Below are 15,658 nucleotides of genomic sequence, written 5' to 3' on the forward strand. Positions count from 1 at the left end.
AATGTGCTGTGGAAGCCCCATCCCCACCCCTGTATTGCATACTCTGTAGGAGCACTATGCCTGCATCTCTGAGAGAGAATGATCTTTCCTCTCCTGCCCCATGGGTTACAAACCTGCTTTGCCCCAGAACCTGATAGCCCATAGCCTCTTTAAGGACCCCTTGCTGAAAGGAGGTGGTGAAACCCATTTCGAAGGCTTAGTGTGAGGATGGTAATCTCGTTTGAACAGCTGGCTTGGGGGATGCCCCTCCCATGGCAGATAGGATGATGTGGTGAAAATAAAGTGTGTGTGTGTCTGTGTGTGTGTGTATACATGTCTGTGTGTGTGTCTGTGTGTGTGTATGTCTGTGTGTGTGTATGTCTGTGTGTGTCTGTGTCTGTGTGTGTGCCAATGTGTGTGTGTCTGTGTGTGCCAGTGTGTGTGTGAGTGTGTGTGTATGTCTGTGTGTGTGTATGTCTGTGTGTGTCTGTGTCTGTGTGTGTGCCAATGTGTGTGTGTCTGTGTGTGCCAGTGTGTGTGTGAGTGTGTGTGTGTGTCTGTGTGTGTGCCAGTGTGTGTGAGTGTGTGTGTACATGTCTGTGTGTGTACATGTCTGTGTGTGTGTCTGTGTGTGTATATGTCTGTGTGTGTCTGTGTCTGTGTGTGTGCCAGTGTGTGTGAGTGTGTGTGTGTCTGTGTGTGTGCCAGTGTGTGTGTCTGTGTGTGTGAGTGTGTGTGTGTGTGTGTGTGTGTGTGTGTGTTCTGCCACCCTAAGCAACCTTGTAAGGAACAACGAGGTGTAGACCACCAGGAGACAGGTGGAAGCTATACTCTGGGGACCTCAGTTGACTTTGCAATTGTTTCTGCCTGGAACTCACCCTCATGATTGGTCACAGGTGGGCCCACCCGGTCCTTAGGAGTCAGTCGAGCTGGCTGCGGGGTTCTAGACGATTCCTCTTCCCTAAGAAACCTGCTAAAGCTAGAGCTGAACCTGAAGCCCTCTTGCTATGAGGAGGCTGCTGACAGTGCCTGTCTTTCCTCCTTACAGCACTACTATCTCGCCACCTCCGCTGCCCCTCCAGCCTACCCCCAGCTCTGAAACCACCAAGCCCTTTGTCAAGTCCTCACACCAACTCCAGCAGCAGGACCCTGTGGGGCCTACCAGCAGCTCAGCGCCTTCACTGGGCCTCCTCCCTGCCATCACTGCCTCTATTGTGGCCCCCTTCTTACTACACACCTTTGGGCCTTCCTGACCTCAACCACCCTCGCAGAGAAGCCAGAGAAACCACAGGAGTCTGTGGCCATGTCCACCATCTGACCCCACCTCAGAGGGTGCTAACACCTCAAGGCAGGTCACAAAGGACAGGGACCTTAGAACATTAGAGCTTTATTGTACTCAAGTTACATCTTCTTTTTTGTAGAAGGTCTTAATTTCCCATAGTGCTATGGGGCTCTTTTGTAAAATATGTGTCCATATTAAAAAAGAAAATGTATTTATTCTATTGATAAAACTATTTTTATGTAGCCTATGTTATAGTCCCTGAACTAGCCCCAACACCAACCCAGGGAAGGAGCCCAGGTTCTCATGACCTCTGTGACCTGTGTGGACTGTGACTTGGCTTCTCACACTGTAGACACCTCTGAGGGCAAGAGAAAGGCAGCCCCAGCTTTTGTGAGGCTAGATTTCAGAGCCAGAGGCATGGTGGTCAGCCATCCTCCCAAACCCTGTCCAGTCTCCAGTCCCCAGAGCCACAATTTAAGGAAGGAAGGAAGGAAGGAAGGAAGGAAGGAAGGAAGGAAGGAAGGAAGGAAGGAAAGAACGGATGAATGCTGCTATTTTGAAGTCCCGTGTGTCTGTGGACTGGCCCTCCAGGGTTCCTGGTGGGTTTCTCCATTAAAGTGGGAGACTGGAGCTGAGGGAGATGAACCCAGTCCCATGGTCAGATGGCTACCCTGAGACCCAAAAAATGAATGGGGTTACCCAAGGTCACAGAGCAAGTGGGTGATCTATGTTCCAGTGGCACTGGTCCAGCTTCCAGTCAAGAGGGGCTGGTAAAACCACAGCCAGGAAGTGAGCTGGGCAGAGGACAGGAATGAGCAGGAGTGGGAACAGAACAGCTGTAGGGGTGGTGGAGCAAGGAGCCTCAGTTGTGATGACATTGGTAAAGGGAGCCACCTGCCAGAAGCCTGCTGTGTGATGTGATGACCTCTAACTCAATGATAAGACTGAACCCCCAAAAGAGGGGGAAAGATCCACCCAAGGTGTATCCCTCATACCCGGCGCTGGATCGGGGTGATACAAAAACTAACCTTGTTCTATGAACTGTGTTCTACTCCTGTTCTTTCTGACAGGAGAAGCTCGAGGGGAGGCAGATTTCCCAAACTGGAACCCTCCCGGGCTTCCTATGCCAAGCAAGGAGGCCATTTCACCAGTTCCCTCTACTGGCTTCCATAGCCAGGGTCCTCTGGCAGGATGACAAGCCAGCATGGGAAGGCAGGGAGTTGGGACACAGAGCCCTTCTGTCCCCCAGGGGCTGACTGAGGACCCAGTGAGCAAAAGTCCTGAGTTCAAAGCTAGACTTGTGGCTAATTATTTAATGAGTCCTAGATCCTGAGAGCAAAAAAGAGCCCTCACCTGTCAACAAGAGAAAGAATAATGCTAAGGTCCAGAAAGAGAAAAGGCATCTCGAAGGTGCTCCAGCTGGGACAGGCCTGTTGACTCCAGTTCTGTTCTCTCAACTCACTGCACATGGGTTTCCCTGGCAGGCTTGATGGCGCCTGGTTGGCTACAGCACCAGTATGCTTAGGTTGGCAGACATCTCCCTTCTGAGATGGCAGGATTCTGGGCAACTCATTGCATAGTCAGGGGTCCCACAGGCATCCTGGCAGACAGCAGGATTCTTTCCAGCTCTGCTCCAGTGGACAGGTTTAAGCCTGAGACCTGACAAGACTCTGGAACTCTGCTTCACAGGGTCCCGCCAGTCCCATGGGCACCATACTGTAAACTGAACTTGACCTCAACCAGGACTGGAGTCAGTTTATCCTTGGCAAAAAAAAAATGTGACTTCCTATTGCTGAGCGGGAAGGGGCTTAGCTGACTTTTAAAGCAGGCTCAGAAGTTAGACATCAAACGGATCGTGCAGAGCGCTATTGGGATGAGATAAGTGTAAAGGAATTGGAAACACACAGGCCAGATTCCCCTGTTTGGGGCAGAGTATGGCATGAGATGTATGGAGATCAAGCTTGAGGTTAATTAAAGATGAAGCATTTGGGGAAACAGTCCAAGCACCTGACCGTGTGCCCAGACCTGTGCCAGGCGTGGGGCCAAAGTGGTGAATTAATACAGCATGTAATCACTGTGCAAGCACAGTGCCAGGGTTACACACATGGGCTGAATTGTACCCACCCTTCTAGGCCCAGAAGAGTTCACCTTCAACATGGGACAAGTAGGGCTATCCTGGGCTACTACTTTCCCAGCCCCAACATCAGGCCGCTTAACTTTCCAAATCCCTTCTTAAGGAAGATTGGAAGGGAAGAAAGTGTTCCAAACTCTCTTCCTCTGCCACATTTTAAAGTTTTTAAAGATGATGTACCCTGCTTAGCAGCACATGTCCGTAATGACTGTACTTGGGAGTCTAAGGCAAGAGCATCATAAGTTTGTGGTCCAGACTGGGATGCATAGTGATTTCCAAAACAGCTTGAGCTTCATAACCAGACGCTATATGAAAAATGAAAGGGAGGGAGGGAGGGAAGGAGGAAGGAAGGAAGGGCAGGCTAGGCCAATAATCAACAAAATTCAAGGTTGGTATGACTTAGAGAAAAAGAGCCATTGTTGGTCAGGCATCTAGGGCCGAAGTTCCTGGCCCCTGTAGATCTCTACCAAGCCAGGGTTTAAGCAAGTAGAAAACTCGACTTGCTGGTCTACATCCTAGGAGACCTTGAGCACAAAACCAGAATGTATGGCTAGGCCACTTTCCTTCCTGCTCTGGAAACAGACCCAGGAGTCCATCAGCAGTTTCTCAGACTTCATGTTCTTGCTAGCTAGACTCATAAAACACAGAGCCCAGTTCCCTTGAGATTCCCATGAGTAATTTTAGGACTTTTGTTTTGACTTTGAGGCAGACAGAAAGATGGAAGGCCTGAGGTCCAGCAGATTAAGTGACCAGCACTTAACTGGGGCAAAAGAATCAAGGAGGTGCAGGTGCCAATCTCAGGGGACAAAGATCCAGAGTCTGCAATGTGTGGACTTGAGGTCGACTCGAAACACTCACCTTACACTGAAAGACCCAAGCACATCCTCCTCACTGGAGTGTGGTCACCTGCTACCCACTTTATCCCACCAGAGGCCAGAGCCCAGAGCCCCTATCACAATAGATCCCAGAGAAGAGAACTGCTAGTTGTAGCTTTGATGACACCCTAAGTGGCAAAATAAACAGGCTTGGGGTAGTAATAACCATGAGATAAACACCAGGCCCTCTACTTGGCATTTAAGACCCTCCATGACCTCACTCAGCTGACCTTGCTGGCCATGTCTCATCCCTCCCACCTCAACCTGACAGATGGAATCATGCCTGTTACTTCTAGACTAGACATGGTATATTATACATGTTGCTCCCCAGGGGAAGCTCTCTTCCCTTCCCCTAGCCATTTATCCTGTGAGGAGAAACCTAGTAGCTTGTTTCCCAGATGTCTCCATGGAGCCCTTTGAACATTCCCAGTACCACACCCACATTCCAGAGTTAGGGCTGTTTGGATATGAATTTGCTCCCTGTTGGGAATACAAGCAAAACGATGAGGTGGGTCACGTGTTGAAGGGTTATGACCTTCAACCTTATAGGGATACTCTGTAGAGAGAGACAAGGGAAGAAAGGAAGCAGAACAGAGGAAGAAGAGGTTGGAGCTAGGAAAGGCAAAAGATGGCCTTGGCTTTCTATTTGAGACGACTTCCACATCGCCAACTGGTAAAGACTAGCACCTGAGGGTAGAACTTTCTGGGTGTAGGTAGACACATAGCATGCAAGGCCCCAATGTCCACTGGCTAAAGATGTGGTAGCCAGCTGGGAATCTTGGCAAAGGATTGGTGTAAATGCCATGAATGTGCCCCTGACTTTGTAAGGTTTGGGTTCTTTAAACATTGTTATTTTTCCAAAAATTCATCTAGGCGGCCAAAAATATCACCCTGGCTGGCCGTCTAAGCCTGCAGATTCAGTACTCAGTCAAGCCTCCCTACACCCCTCCCCCATTCCTACACAGCCCAACCAGGCTTGCCATGAGCTGGCAGAAATTCCTGCTGCCCTTGGGCAAGGCACCTTTTGGGGAGGAGATGGCTGGACTGAAACCCTGCCCATGTCTCCAGCTCAGATCCACTTCTCTGTCTGTGCACAACCTTGGGGAAGGGAAGTCAGGGCTTATAAAGACCCTTGGGACCCTTCCTGGCTCTTTCCAGGGAATGTCAGCTCCTCACCCCTGTCTCCAAATACAGACTAGGATCTTCCCCTCTAGAGGCCTTTGCTTGCTGCTTTGGGAAGCCCCAGAAGTTCTTTGAGCTTCCGTTTTTCCATGGGCCATAGGGAGAGTTTCCTAAGGCCAAGAGGGGAAATCTGTGTATCATATAGGCACCACAGGCCACCATGATGGGAGCATGTGACAGATAAGAAAGCATAACTTAAAGACGCCCTCCATCCTAAAACCTGCCTTGGGGAATGTGGTTTTGAATAGGACCCAAGCCTAAGGTGCCTAGGGTGAGACTAGGGTCTCTGTGGCTGCCAGGCAGAGGTGGGTGTGGCTCACGGCTGAAGAAGGGGTTGGTTGGTCTTAGCTTTTGCCCAGTTCTAAGTCTCAGATTCCTTGGCTACCCCACTGTGCCTCATTGTACCAAGCTGGCTTCCGCTCTCACCATGTTTGTGGTGTTTTTTATCACCTCTTCCGTCACGCCCCCCCCCCCGCCCCATGAATTGTCATGAAGAGTTCTTTAAGAGTATAATAGAAGACAAAGAAAGATGCTATTAATGTTATTTTGCCAAAAATATTTTTGTAGCATAATATATTAATAAAAGATATTATGAACTTGACCCTGGTGTTTCTGTTTAATTCTCCCTTTTCCTTCTTCCTTCTGCAGGGAACATTCGGGGAATGGCCTGCCTTGTGAGGGCTAGAGCCTGTGACGGTGTGGCACAGAGAATGTGAATGGTCATTTTACATGCACAGATTTGGGTGTGGGCAGAGAGGGTAGCTGAAGCAGGGACACTGTAGGTGCAGAAGATCAGCACAAGGGAGGTGTGTAGGTCTGGCCAGGCAGAGGGAGCTGCCGGTGGTTTGGAGCAAGAGTTATGCAGCTGTGTGATACCCCGCTTTGACCTGGGCTTTGCTAAAGGAACCTGCCTTCTGCTGGCTCCCATCTCACTGTTCCTTGTCACTTTGCCCACCCCTGGGCTCTCCTTGGCTCAGGCCTTCACTGTCCCTCTGGTTTACTCTTTCCCCTGCAGCCACAGTGAGCCCGGCAAGCTACAAAAGTGACCATGTCTCTCTCTGCTCTGAATACTCTTCAGTGCCTCCCTGCAAAAAGGCAAAAGACATCCAAGGCCCCTTCAGACCCAGCTCCTGCTTAGTGGTTTCAAGGAAACCACTTCTCTGTGGTCCCTCTCCCAGGATGCAGCATTCCATGTCATTGCCAGGGCCTTCTGCTTATCCGCACTGTCTACCTGGCCTTAACATGTGTTGTTGCCAGTGCTGCCAGGCTGCCTGCATCTCTATGTCTCACCCATCGATCCTCAGGCCCCTGTTCATCCTACGTGCACCATCTCCAGCAGTATCTGCCTCGAGAAAATCCCCAACTCCCGACACCTAGCTAGCTACTTGTTCCCACTGCTCTCTGTGCCTCAGGGGCTGCTGGGCTAAGATTGTTGACATGTTCTTGGTTCCTTGTACATGCATCTCTCTGTGTTGTCATCTCCAAGCACAGTGGCTGTTAGCTGCTACATAGCAGCTGTCTGGAGTGAATGCTTGAGGAGTGATGGAGTCCACAAAAAAGGAAAGAAAGAAAAGGTGGGTGGGTGTCTGTCTAACAAGACGCACTGAACCTTTTCTGCCACTTCATATGGAAGCACCAAGTGTTAGCTCCTGGAATCTTCAAGTTTCACCAGGCAAAGTCCCCAGAACTTGGGGACAAAGAAGACAGCCACTACAAAGTTGGAAGTCAAGGGGTACAGAGGTAACTCAGTCAGTCAAGTGCTTGCCATGCAAGCATGAGGACCTCAGGCCAACCCCTAGAGCTTGTTTGTTTTGTTTTGTTTGTAAGAAGCCAGGCATGGCGGTACACATCTGTCATCCCAGTGCAAGGAGGTGAGGACAGACAGGTCTCTAGGCTCACTGGTCAGCCAGCACAGCCTACTTGTTGAGCTCTGGGCCAATAAATACTGTAAGGGTGGGCCCATTTCTAGGCACGGATGTTAATGCTACAATGGATACATGGGAAAACATTCAAAGCATTTAATTCTAGACTCTCTTCATCTGCAGAATTTCCTTAGCTCCACTGTAAAGATGAAGTAACTGAGGTGCCCGGCTGATCACATGGTGTGTCAGGCCTGGAACCCACAGTCAGGCCCCAAGCCAACCTCTTCATTTTCTTTCTGCTATTCTGGGGATAGAGAACCATGGCTATGAAGTGGGCAGGGAACGTGTTGGCATCCACACTCTGCAGACCAAGTTGGTGAAGTCAGGATCCCACGACGTCAAATGTCCTGGAATCTACCCAGGATTTTGTTGCTTCTGACAACTGGAGAATGGGGAAGCTCCAGGGAATGAGTGTTCCCAGCCCCTCTGAAGTCTTCTGGGGTGATATCAGTGGTGTAAGGATTCCGATTCCTGTTATGGACCCAGCCTTGTGCTCTGCCCATCCCCACCCCCTCCCCCTCTCTCCCAGGAGCCTTGTTCCTCCGTTCAAGAACTCCCAGAAGAAATCTGAGATGCAGAAATAGGACATGATGGGAAAGGTAGCTAATAAGAAGAAGACTCCTTCAGGCACCTGCCAAACTGCTTCCCACATGGCAACAGGTGACAAAATGGGACTCTCAGTGTTTGTACCTAATGTGCTTAAGGCTTTGCTCTCCCCTCCAGGAAGCCCTGCCCAAACCCTTCTCTCCTGAAGGAATAGCAGATCAAGAAGACACCACCATAGCCACCCATCTCTGTAATATAGCCCCAGGCAGACCTTTCTATACTGCTATTAACAAATTCAGAACTGACCCCTGGAGGAAGCTCAGGAAGGTAGCTTTCAGCTCTGTGAAATGTTTGCATAGGAGCTAGGAACTCTCCATGGAGAAGGGAGCCAGCTCTACCTCAAGCTGTCTCTGTTCTCTTTCCCCTTCCCTCCCTCCCTCTAGGCCCTGCTTCCTGACCTCTCACCTGTATCCTCGATCCTTCTTTACCATGCCAAGTCCTTTGGGGACCCTCCCTATCACTCAGGACATTGGAGGTTGGATAATCCATGATTGTACCACCATCAGATGGTGTCCTACAGCAACCCGCCTCTTGGGATGAAGCCCACAGATCTTTATTTCCAGTTCTAGCTGGACCTTGGTCCTCTTCGTGGCCTCAGGAAAGCTGTGCTCATGTCTTGATGTGTCAAATCATAGTCACAGAATCCTTTTCAGAAAGAACACCATCTCTGGAACCTCCACTAGGATTTGGGGTTGGAAGAAAACACAGGTTCTCCCATCGTCTCTGGAAAGAAGACATCCTGTATGACCAGTGAGAATATTTCTGTTTCTTCCTCGACAGAGAAAACTGGAGTAAAGAGGCCAAAGGATGAGTGATATGATAGTTCTCTGTTGCTATAGCAAATACCTGAGGTAGATCAGTTTATAAAACAAGAAGGCCCGTTTGGTTTACAGTTTGGAAAATGTCTGTCCATTCATGTGCTTTGCGTCTGTGTCATGATGGCCATCACAGCAGTAGCACTGAACTGCTCACTCCCTGGCTGGGAAGCAAGAGGTAGAGAATAAAGTCAGATCTAATTGGTCCCCTTAAAGGGCCCAAAGATCTCCTACTAGCCCTCACTTCTTAAATCCCCACTACCACCGAACACTACTTGGGATCAAGTCTTTAACACATGGGCCTTTGGGGGACACTTAAGAACTAAACTATAACAAAACTCTAGGAACAATGAGAATGAAGAAGGACCTGAGGCAGACAACCTCTCTTTCATGGGAGAAAATCTGCAAGCAGGTCCTTCTATATCTGAGCCTCACAGCCCTGCACTCTCCTGTAGGTCTCAACTGCCAGTAAAGAATGAGACTTGGTGGGGGTGCTGATTTGCATGATCAAATAGAAGGGGGGCACGAGGCAAGCTCTGGGATGGAGGGGGGTTTGGGAAGGGTTGTGTAAGACCTTTGCCAGCTGCTACCCAGTAGGAACAGCCTAGCTGCATCTGTGCTGTGAGTAGTCAGGAAGAAAAGTGGAACCTGTTGGCCCAGGGAGCTAAGCTTCAAGCTGTGCTGCGCCCAACTGGAAACCCTCCTCCCTCTGTGCTGGGGATGAGAGGCTAGTGTGGGACAGAAACCAAGCATTGCTAGGATAGTCAGGATATGAGTCCAGCTGCTGTTCAGACAACCATCAACCAGGCCACTGTTTTATGACACTGGAAAATAAAGCTAATTTCAGAAACTCCTTTTTATGTTGGTTAGTTATAGGCTTGGAAAGCATTTCTTCTGTCCCTACCTCATTTCTCTTTCCCTCCTCACCATGTGTGTGTGTGTGTGTGTGTGTGTGTGTGTGTGTGTGTGTGTGTGTTCTGCATGTGTGCAGATGTGTACTGTAGTATGTGTATAGTATAGTATGTGCTCATGGATGTGTGTGTGTATACTATGTGTTGTATATGTGTAGTACATGTATGTATAATACATGTGGTGTGTGTGATGTGTTTGTGTTTGTGATGTGCGTGTGGTGTGTGTGCTATGTTTGTGTATGTGCATGGGATGTATTTGTGTGGTGTGTGTGTGTGTGTGTGTGTGTGTGTGTGTTATGTGATGTTTGTATGGTATAACCAGAGTCCAGAGTTGCCCCAGAAAGTAAAGTAGGTAGCTCTGTGCTTTGGAGAGGTGAGGAATGAAGCCCATTGCGGCTGGTGTCAGAACTAGGAGAGGTAAAGGGGAAAAGGCTATTTGCTGGGCTTCCTGCATTAGGGTCTGGTCACAGAAACAGTGTGACCCACATATTCCAGATACCCTTCCGGTGCCCCACTGGGATCCCCACGAAGAATGTATCTGCCAAGTCCTTCAGCTTTCTTCTCTGCATCATCCCCACATCAGCTACACACCCACTCGCAGAAGAGATTTTGAGATGTTTAGGCTCAGGTATCATTGTCTCACCTACATTCAGCAGCTGCCACTAGAGGACAAACGTACTTAGGCTGTGAACTTGGGCTCTACACAGCTGATCTGAAGGGGGCAAGGCTGTAAAATGGGATGTGGAGAAGTAGGCTGGCTCAGTCCCTTCATTGCACAGAGGAGGGCCAATGGAGAGGCAGTATGCCTTTGGGGCGCTGCACATTTGGGGTGTGAGCAGGAGTTTCAAAGCCCTTAGGCTCCTCTTCCAGCTTTGGCACATGGTGGCTCACCTAAATACTGAGCAGCGGTCAAGTTCTGCTCTCCTCCTCAGCTTCACAAACCTTCTGCTCCCCAGAACCTGAGACAGCAGAGTACTATGCAGAAAGCTGAGAGCTGGGAGCACACAGATATGTTCAGAGGAACTCATTCATCCCACTGAGACTGTGTGGCAACGCTGCTGTGCTCCCAGCCAAAGAAATGCCACCTGTGCTCCCAGAGGAGTCTGGGAGCAGAAAGTGCTGTGAGTATCTCCTATACGTAGCTCCTGCCACAGGGGCCAGTCGGCCCTCAGGGAGCAGGGATACTGTGGAGGGTCCACTCGCATCCTCTGCCTCCTTGCTGTCCACCTCATCATAGATCAGATCGCTCCTTAGACCACTACAGACTGTCCAGGGAGTGTCTCCAGACATGTGTCCCATTTCTTCCCTGACAATGAGGCTCCAGACACGTAGAGCTTCTGGCTCCCCAGCTCCATCTGTCCCACTGTCTCTCCAGCTTGCTGCCCATTCTCCCCGTTGTCAACTGAATGTTTTCTTCCTGCTGCTCACAATCTAGCCGAATTCCTACCTCCTTGTTAGAAGTCTGCCCTGGCACCTCCTTAACGTGTCTTCCGAAGTTTCCGCACAGCCAGTCTCAGAATATGGTTTTCTATAAATCTAATCATTAAAATGTTGATTTTTTTTTTACTTTTTAAAGCAAAGCCAAGGGCCTGATTCATGTTTCCATCCCCTCCATGACCAGCAAGTCTTTAGAAAATGGAATACGTTTGTTTTATTCATTTCAAACCTGAGCTGAAAAGCACTGTCCAGTGTGAGTGTTAAATTATGTTCATCCAAACCAAAGTAGTGGTTGAAGTTGTAGGTCAGTGGTAAAGTACTTAGCATGTAGAAGACCCTGGGTTCCATTCCACTGAATATAAGCAAATAAATAAATAAATAGCAATACAACATAATGGTGGTAGCCACCCATCTTTATCTGTAAGTTAGCTTCTAAATATGATCTTCCCTGGGGGCTGTACCTCTACTCACAGGTACCAGGGGATAACAGGGATACAGGGCGCATAGATGCTGGGGGCACAGGGGTTGTGACCGTGGATCTAAGATGTTGGTAATTTGAAGACAGATTCCTACAAATAAATCCTTGCTACACTTCCACAACACCACCCCCACTCACCCTGCAATCCAACCTTGACCAACATTCTTAGGGAAGTCCGTTTGTATTATCTGAGCCTAGAACTTAAATCCCCTTCATATAAACACAAAGTGTGTGTTTGCTAAGTTTTAATGCACACTGGTGCTTAAAGGAATGCCATCACCCCGCTGTATTGGAAACAGGCTATTCCGAGGCTTTGTTCTAAACTTTACCAAATGTCAGCACTTCCAGTACTGCCCTACAGAGGTTATGATGGTGTGAGAGACACGTGTACCTGCCCCTGCTCACACATATTTTAGCTATTTCAACAGACATGTGCAAACTTTTGTCCACTGTGTTAGTTCCACAAGTGGTGTTGGCCACAAACATTAACAAACAAAACTACCTCTCTTCTTCTTTCTTCTTCTTCTTCTTCTTCTTCTTCTTCTTCTTCTTCTTCTTCTTCTTCTTCTTCTTCTTCTTCTTCTTCTTCTTCTTCTTCTCCTTCTTCTCCTCCTCCTCTTCTCCTTCTTCCTCCTCTTCCTCTTCCTCCTGCTCCTCCTTCTCCTTCTCCTCCACCTCTTCTTCCTTCCCCCTCTCTTCTCTCACTCTGCACCCTGGCAATTTTGCTGGCTTCCTTCCTTGGGGCCAGTGAACTCACCCAGCCTGCTTGAGAGCAGCTTCCCAATAAACCTACCTTTAATGTCGTCTGAAAACAAACAAACAAAACCAAAATCACAATGGCATTTGTTTCAAACTACTTTCCTTCTACTTTTTCCTTACAGCTAAGGCACCAGGTTTAGTTTGGTTTTTTTAAGCATTGGTACTGCTCATAAGATTTTTTTCCAGAACATAGAGGACATGCTAAACTGTTTGCACTGACATAAGACATTGAATCTCAAAGTCTGAAGAAACAGCCACTGCTCAGCACATCTCAGCTGTGAGAAATGATCCCAGAGAGTTGGTGGCTAGAACCAACATGCATTTGTCCTGTTTCCCTGTGCCCGTCACTGCCTGTTCATACTAAAGAACACTGTACGTTCATCTTTGCGTGAGGGAGGTAGCATGAGGGAATACTACAAAGGACATCTGGCCTGGGTCCCAAGGCCCGCCGTGGCTGCTTACTGTTAGTTTGTCCTTGAACATGTCCATGAACCCTCAGTCCAGGAAGCCAGGAAAATGAAGTCTGCCTTTACAAAGCCAGCATGGTGAGCAGTCAAGAGAGCATCCTTAGTTAGTATCTAAAAACTTGACAACGGTGTGTTCCCTGGTGGCTGGCCCTTGAAAGAGACAATGTAGGTGCCCCATAATCCTTGCAACTTCGCTCAAAGACTCCAAGAGGCTAGTCCAGGCCCCCTTGGTGCCTCCTGTTCTGCTTTGCCAGTGACTTCATAAAAACCATCAGGACTGAGACTCGGTTTCCACCCTAGAAAAAATGCAGGATTGGAGCAGACAATTTCAAAGCGATGTCTAGTTTCAAGGGGCTAAAATTCTTTCTCTACCTCCCAACCTCTCAATTCAACTGCCAGATTTTGAAATCATCTCTTCTTTAGAAAAAAATAATGATTTGTATCAGGTGGTAAATCCTACCAGCTAACTGCCACCTGCGTGAGCTTTCTGCCTGGGCAGTGTGACTCTGTTGAGCTTCTCTGAGATGTAAGGTCAGCATCCATAGAGCAGAGAACAGGCTTGAGGTATGTGGAACTAAATGGTAGGAAAGGCAGCCATGCAATGGTGGGTGGAGTATGGGAAGGCAGGTAGGAGGGAACCACCCAGGAGGTCACACTTCTGGTTCTGTGTGAATGACAGATGTAGAAGGATTGACTAGAGCTCCACCAAACTCTTCATCAGGAAAGTAATGAGCAGTACTTGGAGGTCCAGACTGTGGATCTTGGACTTGATCAATGATTGACTTTTACCAAAGAAGTCTTTCTTCTGTATGACATTGAAGTTCTGAAGAAGGCATGTGGGAGTGGCAGCAGAGCTAGGGAAATAAGGAGGCATAGAAGGTTAGGTGAACTCTCCCAGCAGGCTTGGGCCAGTTTGCCAGAGCAGGGAGAGAAAACAAACACTGGCCAGATGGGGCCAGATCAGACACCAAAGATCCTGCTGACAGCCTCTTAGTCTCCATGCTTGGCTTCACATTGATGGCCACAGGACTTACTGGTTTAGGACAGGTTAGAAGTTCCTCCCAGGCTCACCACCACCCGCCCTGGTCCTAACTGCCTGGGGACTCCAGCCAGCAAGAAGTGCTCTGCCTGTAGTGAGTTTTGCTTCATGAGGCACTCCTTCCTTCCTGGAGAAATCAGCCCAGCCTGCTGCTCTGGCTCCAATATCACACTTCCCTTTCAGCTTTTGAATTTCAAAGCAAATCTGAGACTGACTGCAAACAGATGGATGGGGTCATAAAAATCCCCAAGCAGGGAGTAAAGAGGCTCAGGGATATAAAGGAGAGGCTTCTTGGAAGAATGGGTACCTTACCCATGCTGCAGTCCCCCCCTCTCTGCCCCAGTGAGCTCTGTGCAGCAAAAACACCACACATAGCTCTCTCACCTTTCCCTCTCCAAACTCTAACAGTCTTAAACCTCAACTCCATTCAAATTTCCCAGGAAGCTTTTTGTGGCTTCCTCTCTCAGACTATAATCTTCCCCACCCATCCAGCCACCAGACTCTCCCTGGAGCACAGTGCTTTTAACTTCCTGGACTCGTGGTATTGATCATATACATCTTGCTATATTACTTGCAAGGATTTTACATGCCTTACCTCTCTAAGTAGACTCTAGGCTTATGATTGAAGAAAAAATATTAAAAACCTCTCTCTTTTCAACTAATCCAATTTTGGACAAATGGACACCAACTAGGTACTTTACATAGTTTAAATGATAGGGGAAGGAAGTAAATAGAGTAACCACGAACTAACTAACATGAGGATCTGTTATAAAGCCATTGAAGAAATTTCCTTCTTCTGGAGGAGGTTAGAGTGCTTGGCTGTTCCCCAAAAGAAAATGATTGAACTATCTCAGATGGGATCTCAAAAGGGACACTGAAATGGATTGTTGGGGGTATGGAGTTTATTAGAAGAGTCATTAATGCCATGGACAGACAGACAGATGAATAATAGCCTAGCTGGGGCTCTAAAGAGAGGGATAAGAGCCCACCTGGCAGAAGTGGGAGTCTCTTCTTATCCGGTTCTGAGAATGAGTAGGTTTCACAGTGCCAGCCGTCAGCCAGGCTCTCTGATTCCCGTGCAGAAGGCAAGATGGAGAGCAGGACATGTGACCATCAGTAGCAGTTTTAATGGCATCTTGTTTCTCCAGGTGAGAGATCCTGTGCCTGGAAGTCTGTTAGCTAGGGGTTCTGGGACAATGTCTCAATGGGGTGCCTGTCCATATCTGTGAGAGAGAAAAGCTGCTGCGGGTGCTGAGGTCGGAGCAGCCAGCTGGAGTCTAACATTACATTCTTACAGTGACTTCATTCAAAAGGATGCCCTATTGTGTCGGCAGAGTGAAGAACACTTCCTCTTGGCAGAGAGAACAAAGAGACTGAGCTCAGTGCAAGCTGGGTAAGGAGGTAAACAGAGTTGAACACTACGGGGCTTTTTAGAGCTGTACAGACCTGAGCTCATTCTGCTCTTGGTTGAGTTCAATCCTGTGCAAGTAACTCAACTTCTCAGAGTCTCGGTTTTTAATCTGTAAATCAGAATGATAGTAAAATCTATTCTGTATGCTTTCTAAAGGCACCCAAAGATCAAGGCCTTCTTCCCAGTATCCTTGAAAGTGAAGATCTCATCCCTACTTTATAGAGGAGGAACTAAGTTTGTGTGAGGTGAGATGGTTTGACCGTTGTCCCTCAGCCCATGTCAAACTCCACAACCTGCACGAATAACTACTCTCTAGGCCTCAGATCTCATCTGGAGCACTTGAGAAGAGCAAACTAATGTCTTA

General features: G+C 48.4%; 1 protein-coding gene and 1 long non-coding RNA gene across 7 annotated transcripts in view; one reads left to right on the forward strand and one right to left on the reverse strand.

Annotated features, from left to right (window-relative positions):
- The window catches only part of Trabd2b (TraB domain containing 2B), a 218,620-nt gene that overhangs the window by 198,970 nt on the left and 3,992 nt on the right, over window positions 1-15,658 (forward strand). For 2 of the 6 annotated variants that reach the window (XR_015620078.1, XM_087551219.1), the window contains exon 7: window positions 15,181-15,284. Coding sequence is in view for 5 of the 6 variants with exons in the window: in XM_087551219.1 (XP_087407345.1) it covers window positions 15,181-15,280 (100 nt within the window). In the remaining variant the exon portion in view is untranslated. 6 annotated transcript variants of the gene reach the window in all.
- LOC148005984 (uncharacterized) lies at window positions 11,537-14,959 on the reverse strand. The gene is made up of 3 exons (XR_015620423.1): window positions 14,873-14,959; window positions 12,840-13,698; window positions 11,537-12,423 (listed from the first exon to the last, which is right to left on the reverse strand). It is a non-coding gene; the product is annotated as an uncharacterized LOC148005984 (long non-coding RNA).

Source organism: Rattus norvegicus, chromosome 5 (genome assembly GCF_021556685.1).
Source record: "Rattus norvegicus strain SHRSP/BbbUtx chromosome 5, alternate assembly SHRSP_T2T, whole genome shotgun sequence".
Classification (NCBI taxonomy): domain Eukaryota; kingdom Metazoa; phylum Chordata; class Mammalia; order Rodentia; family Muridae; genus Rattus; species Rattus norvegicus.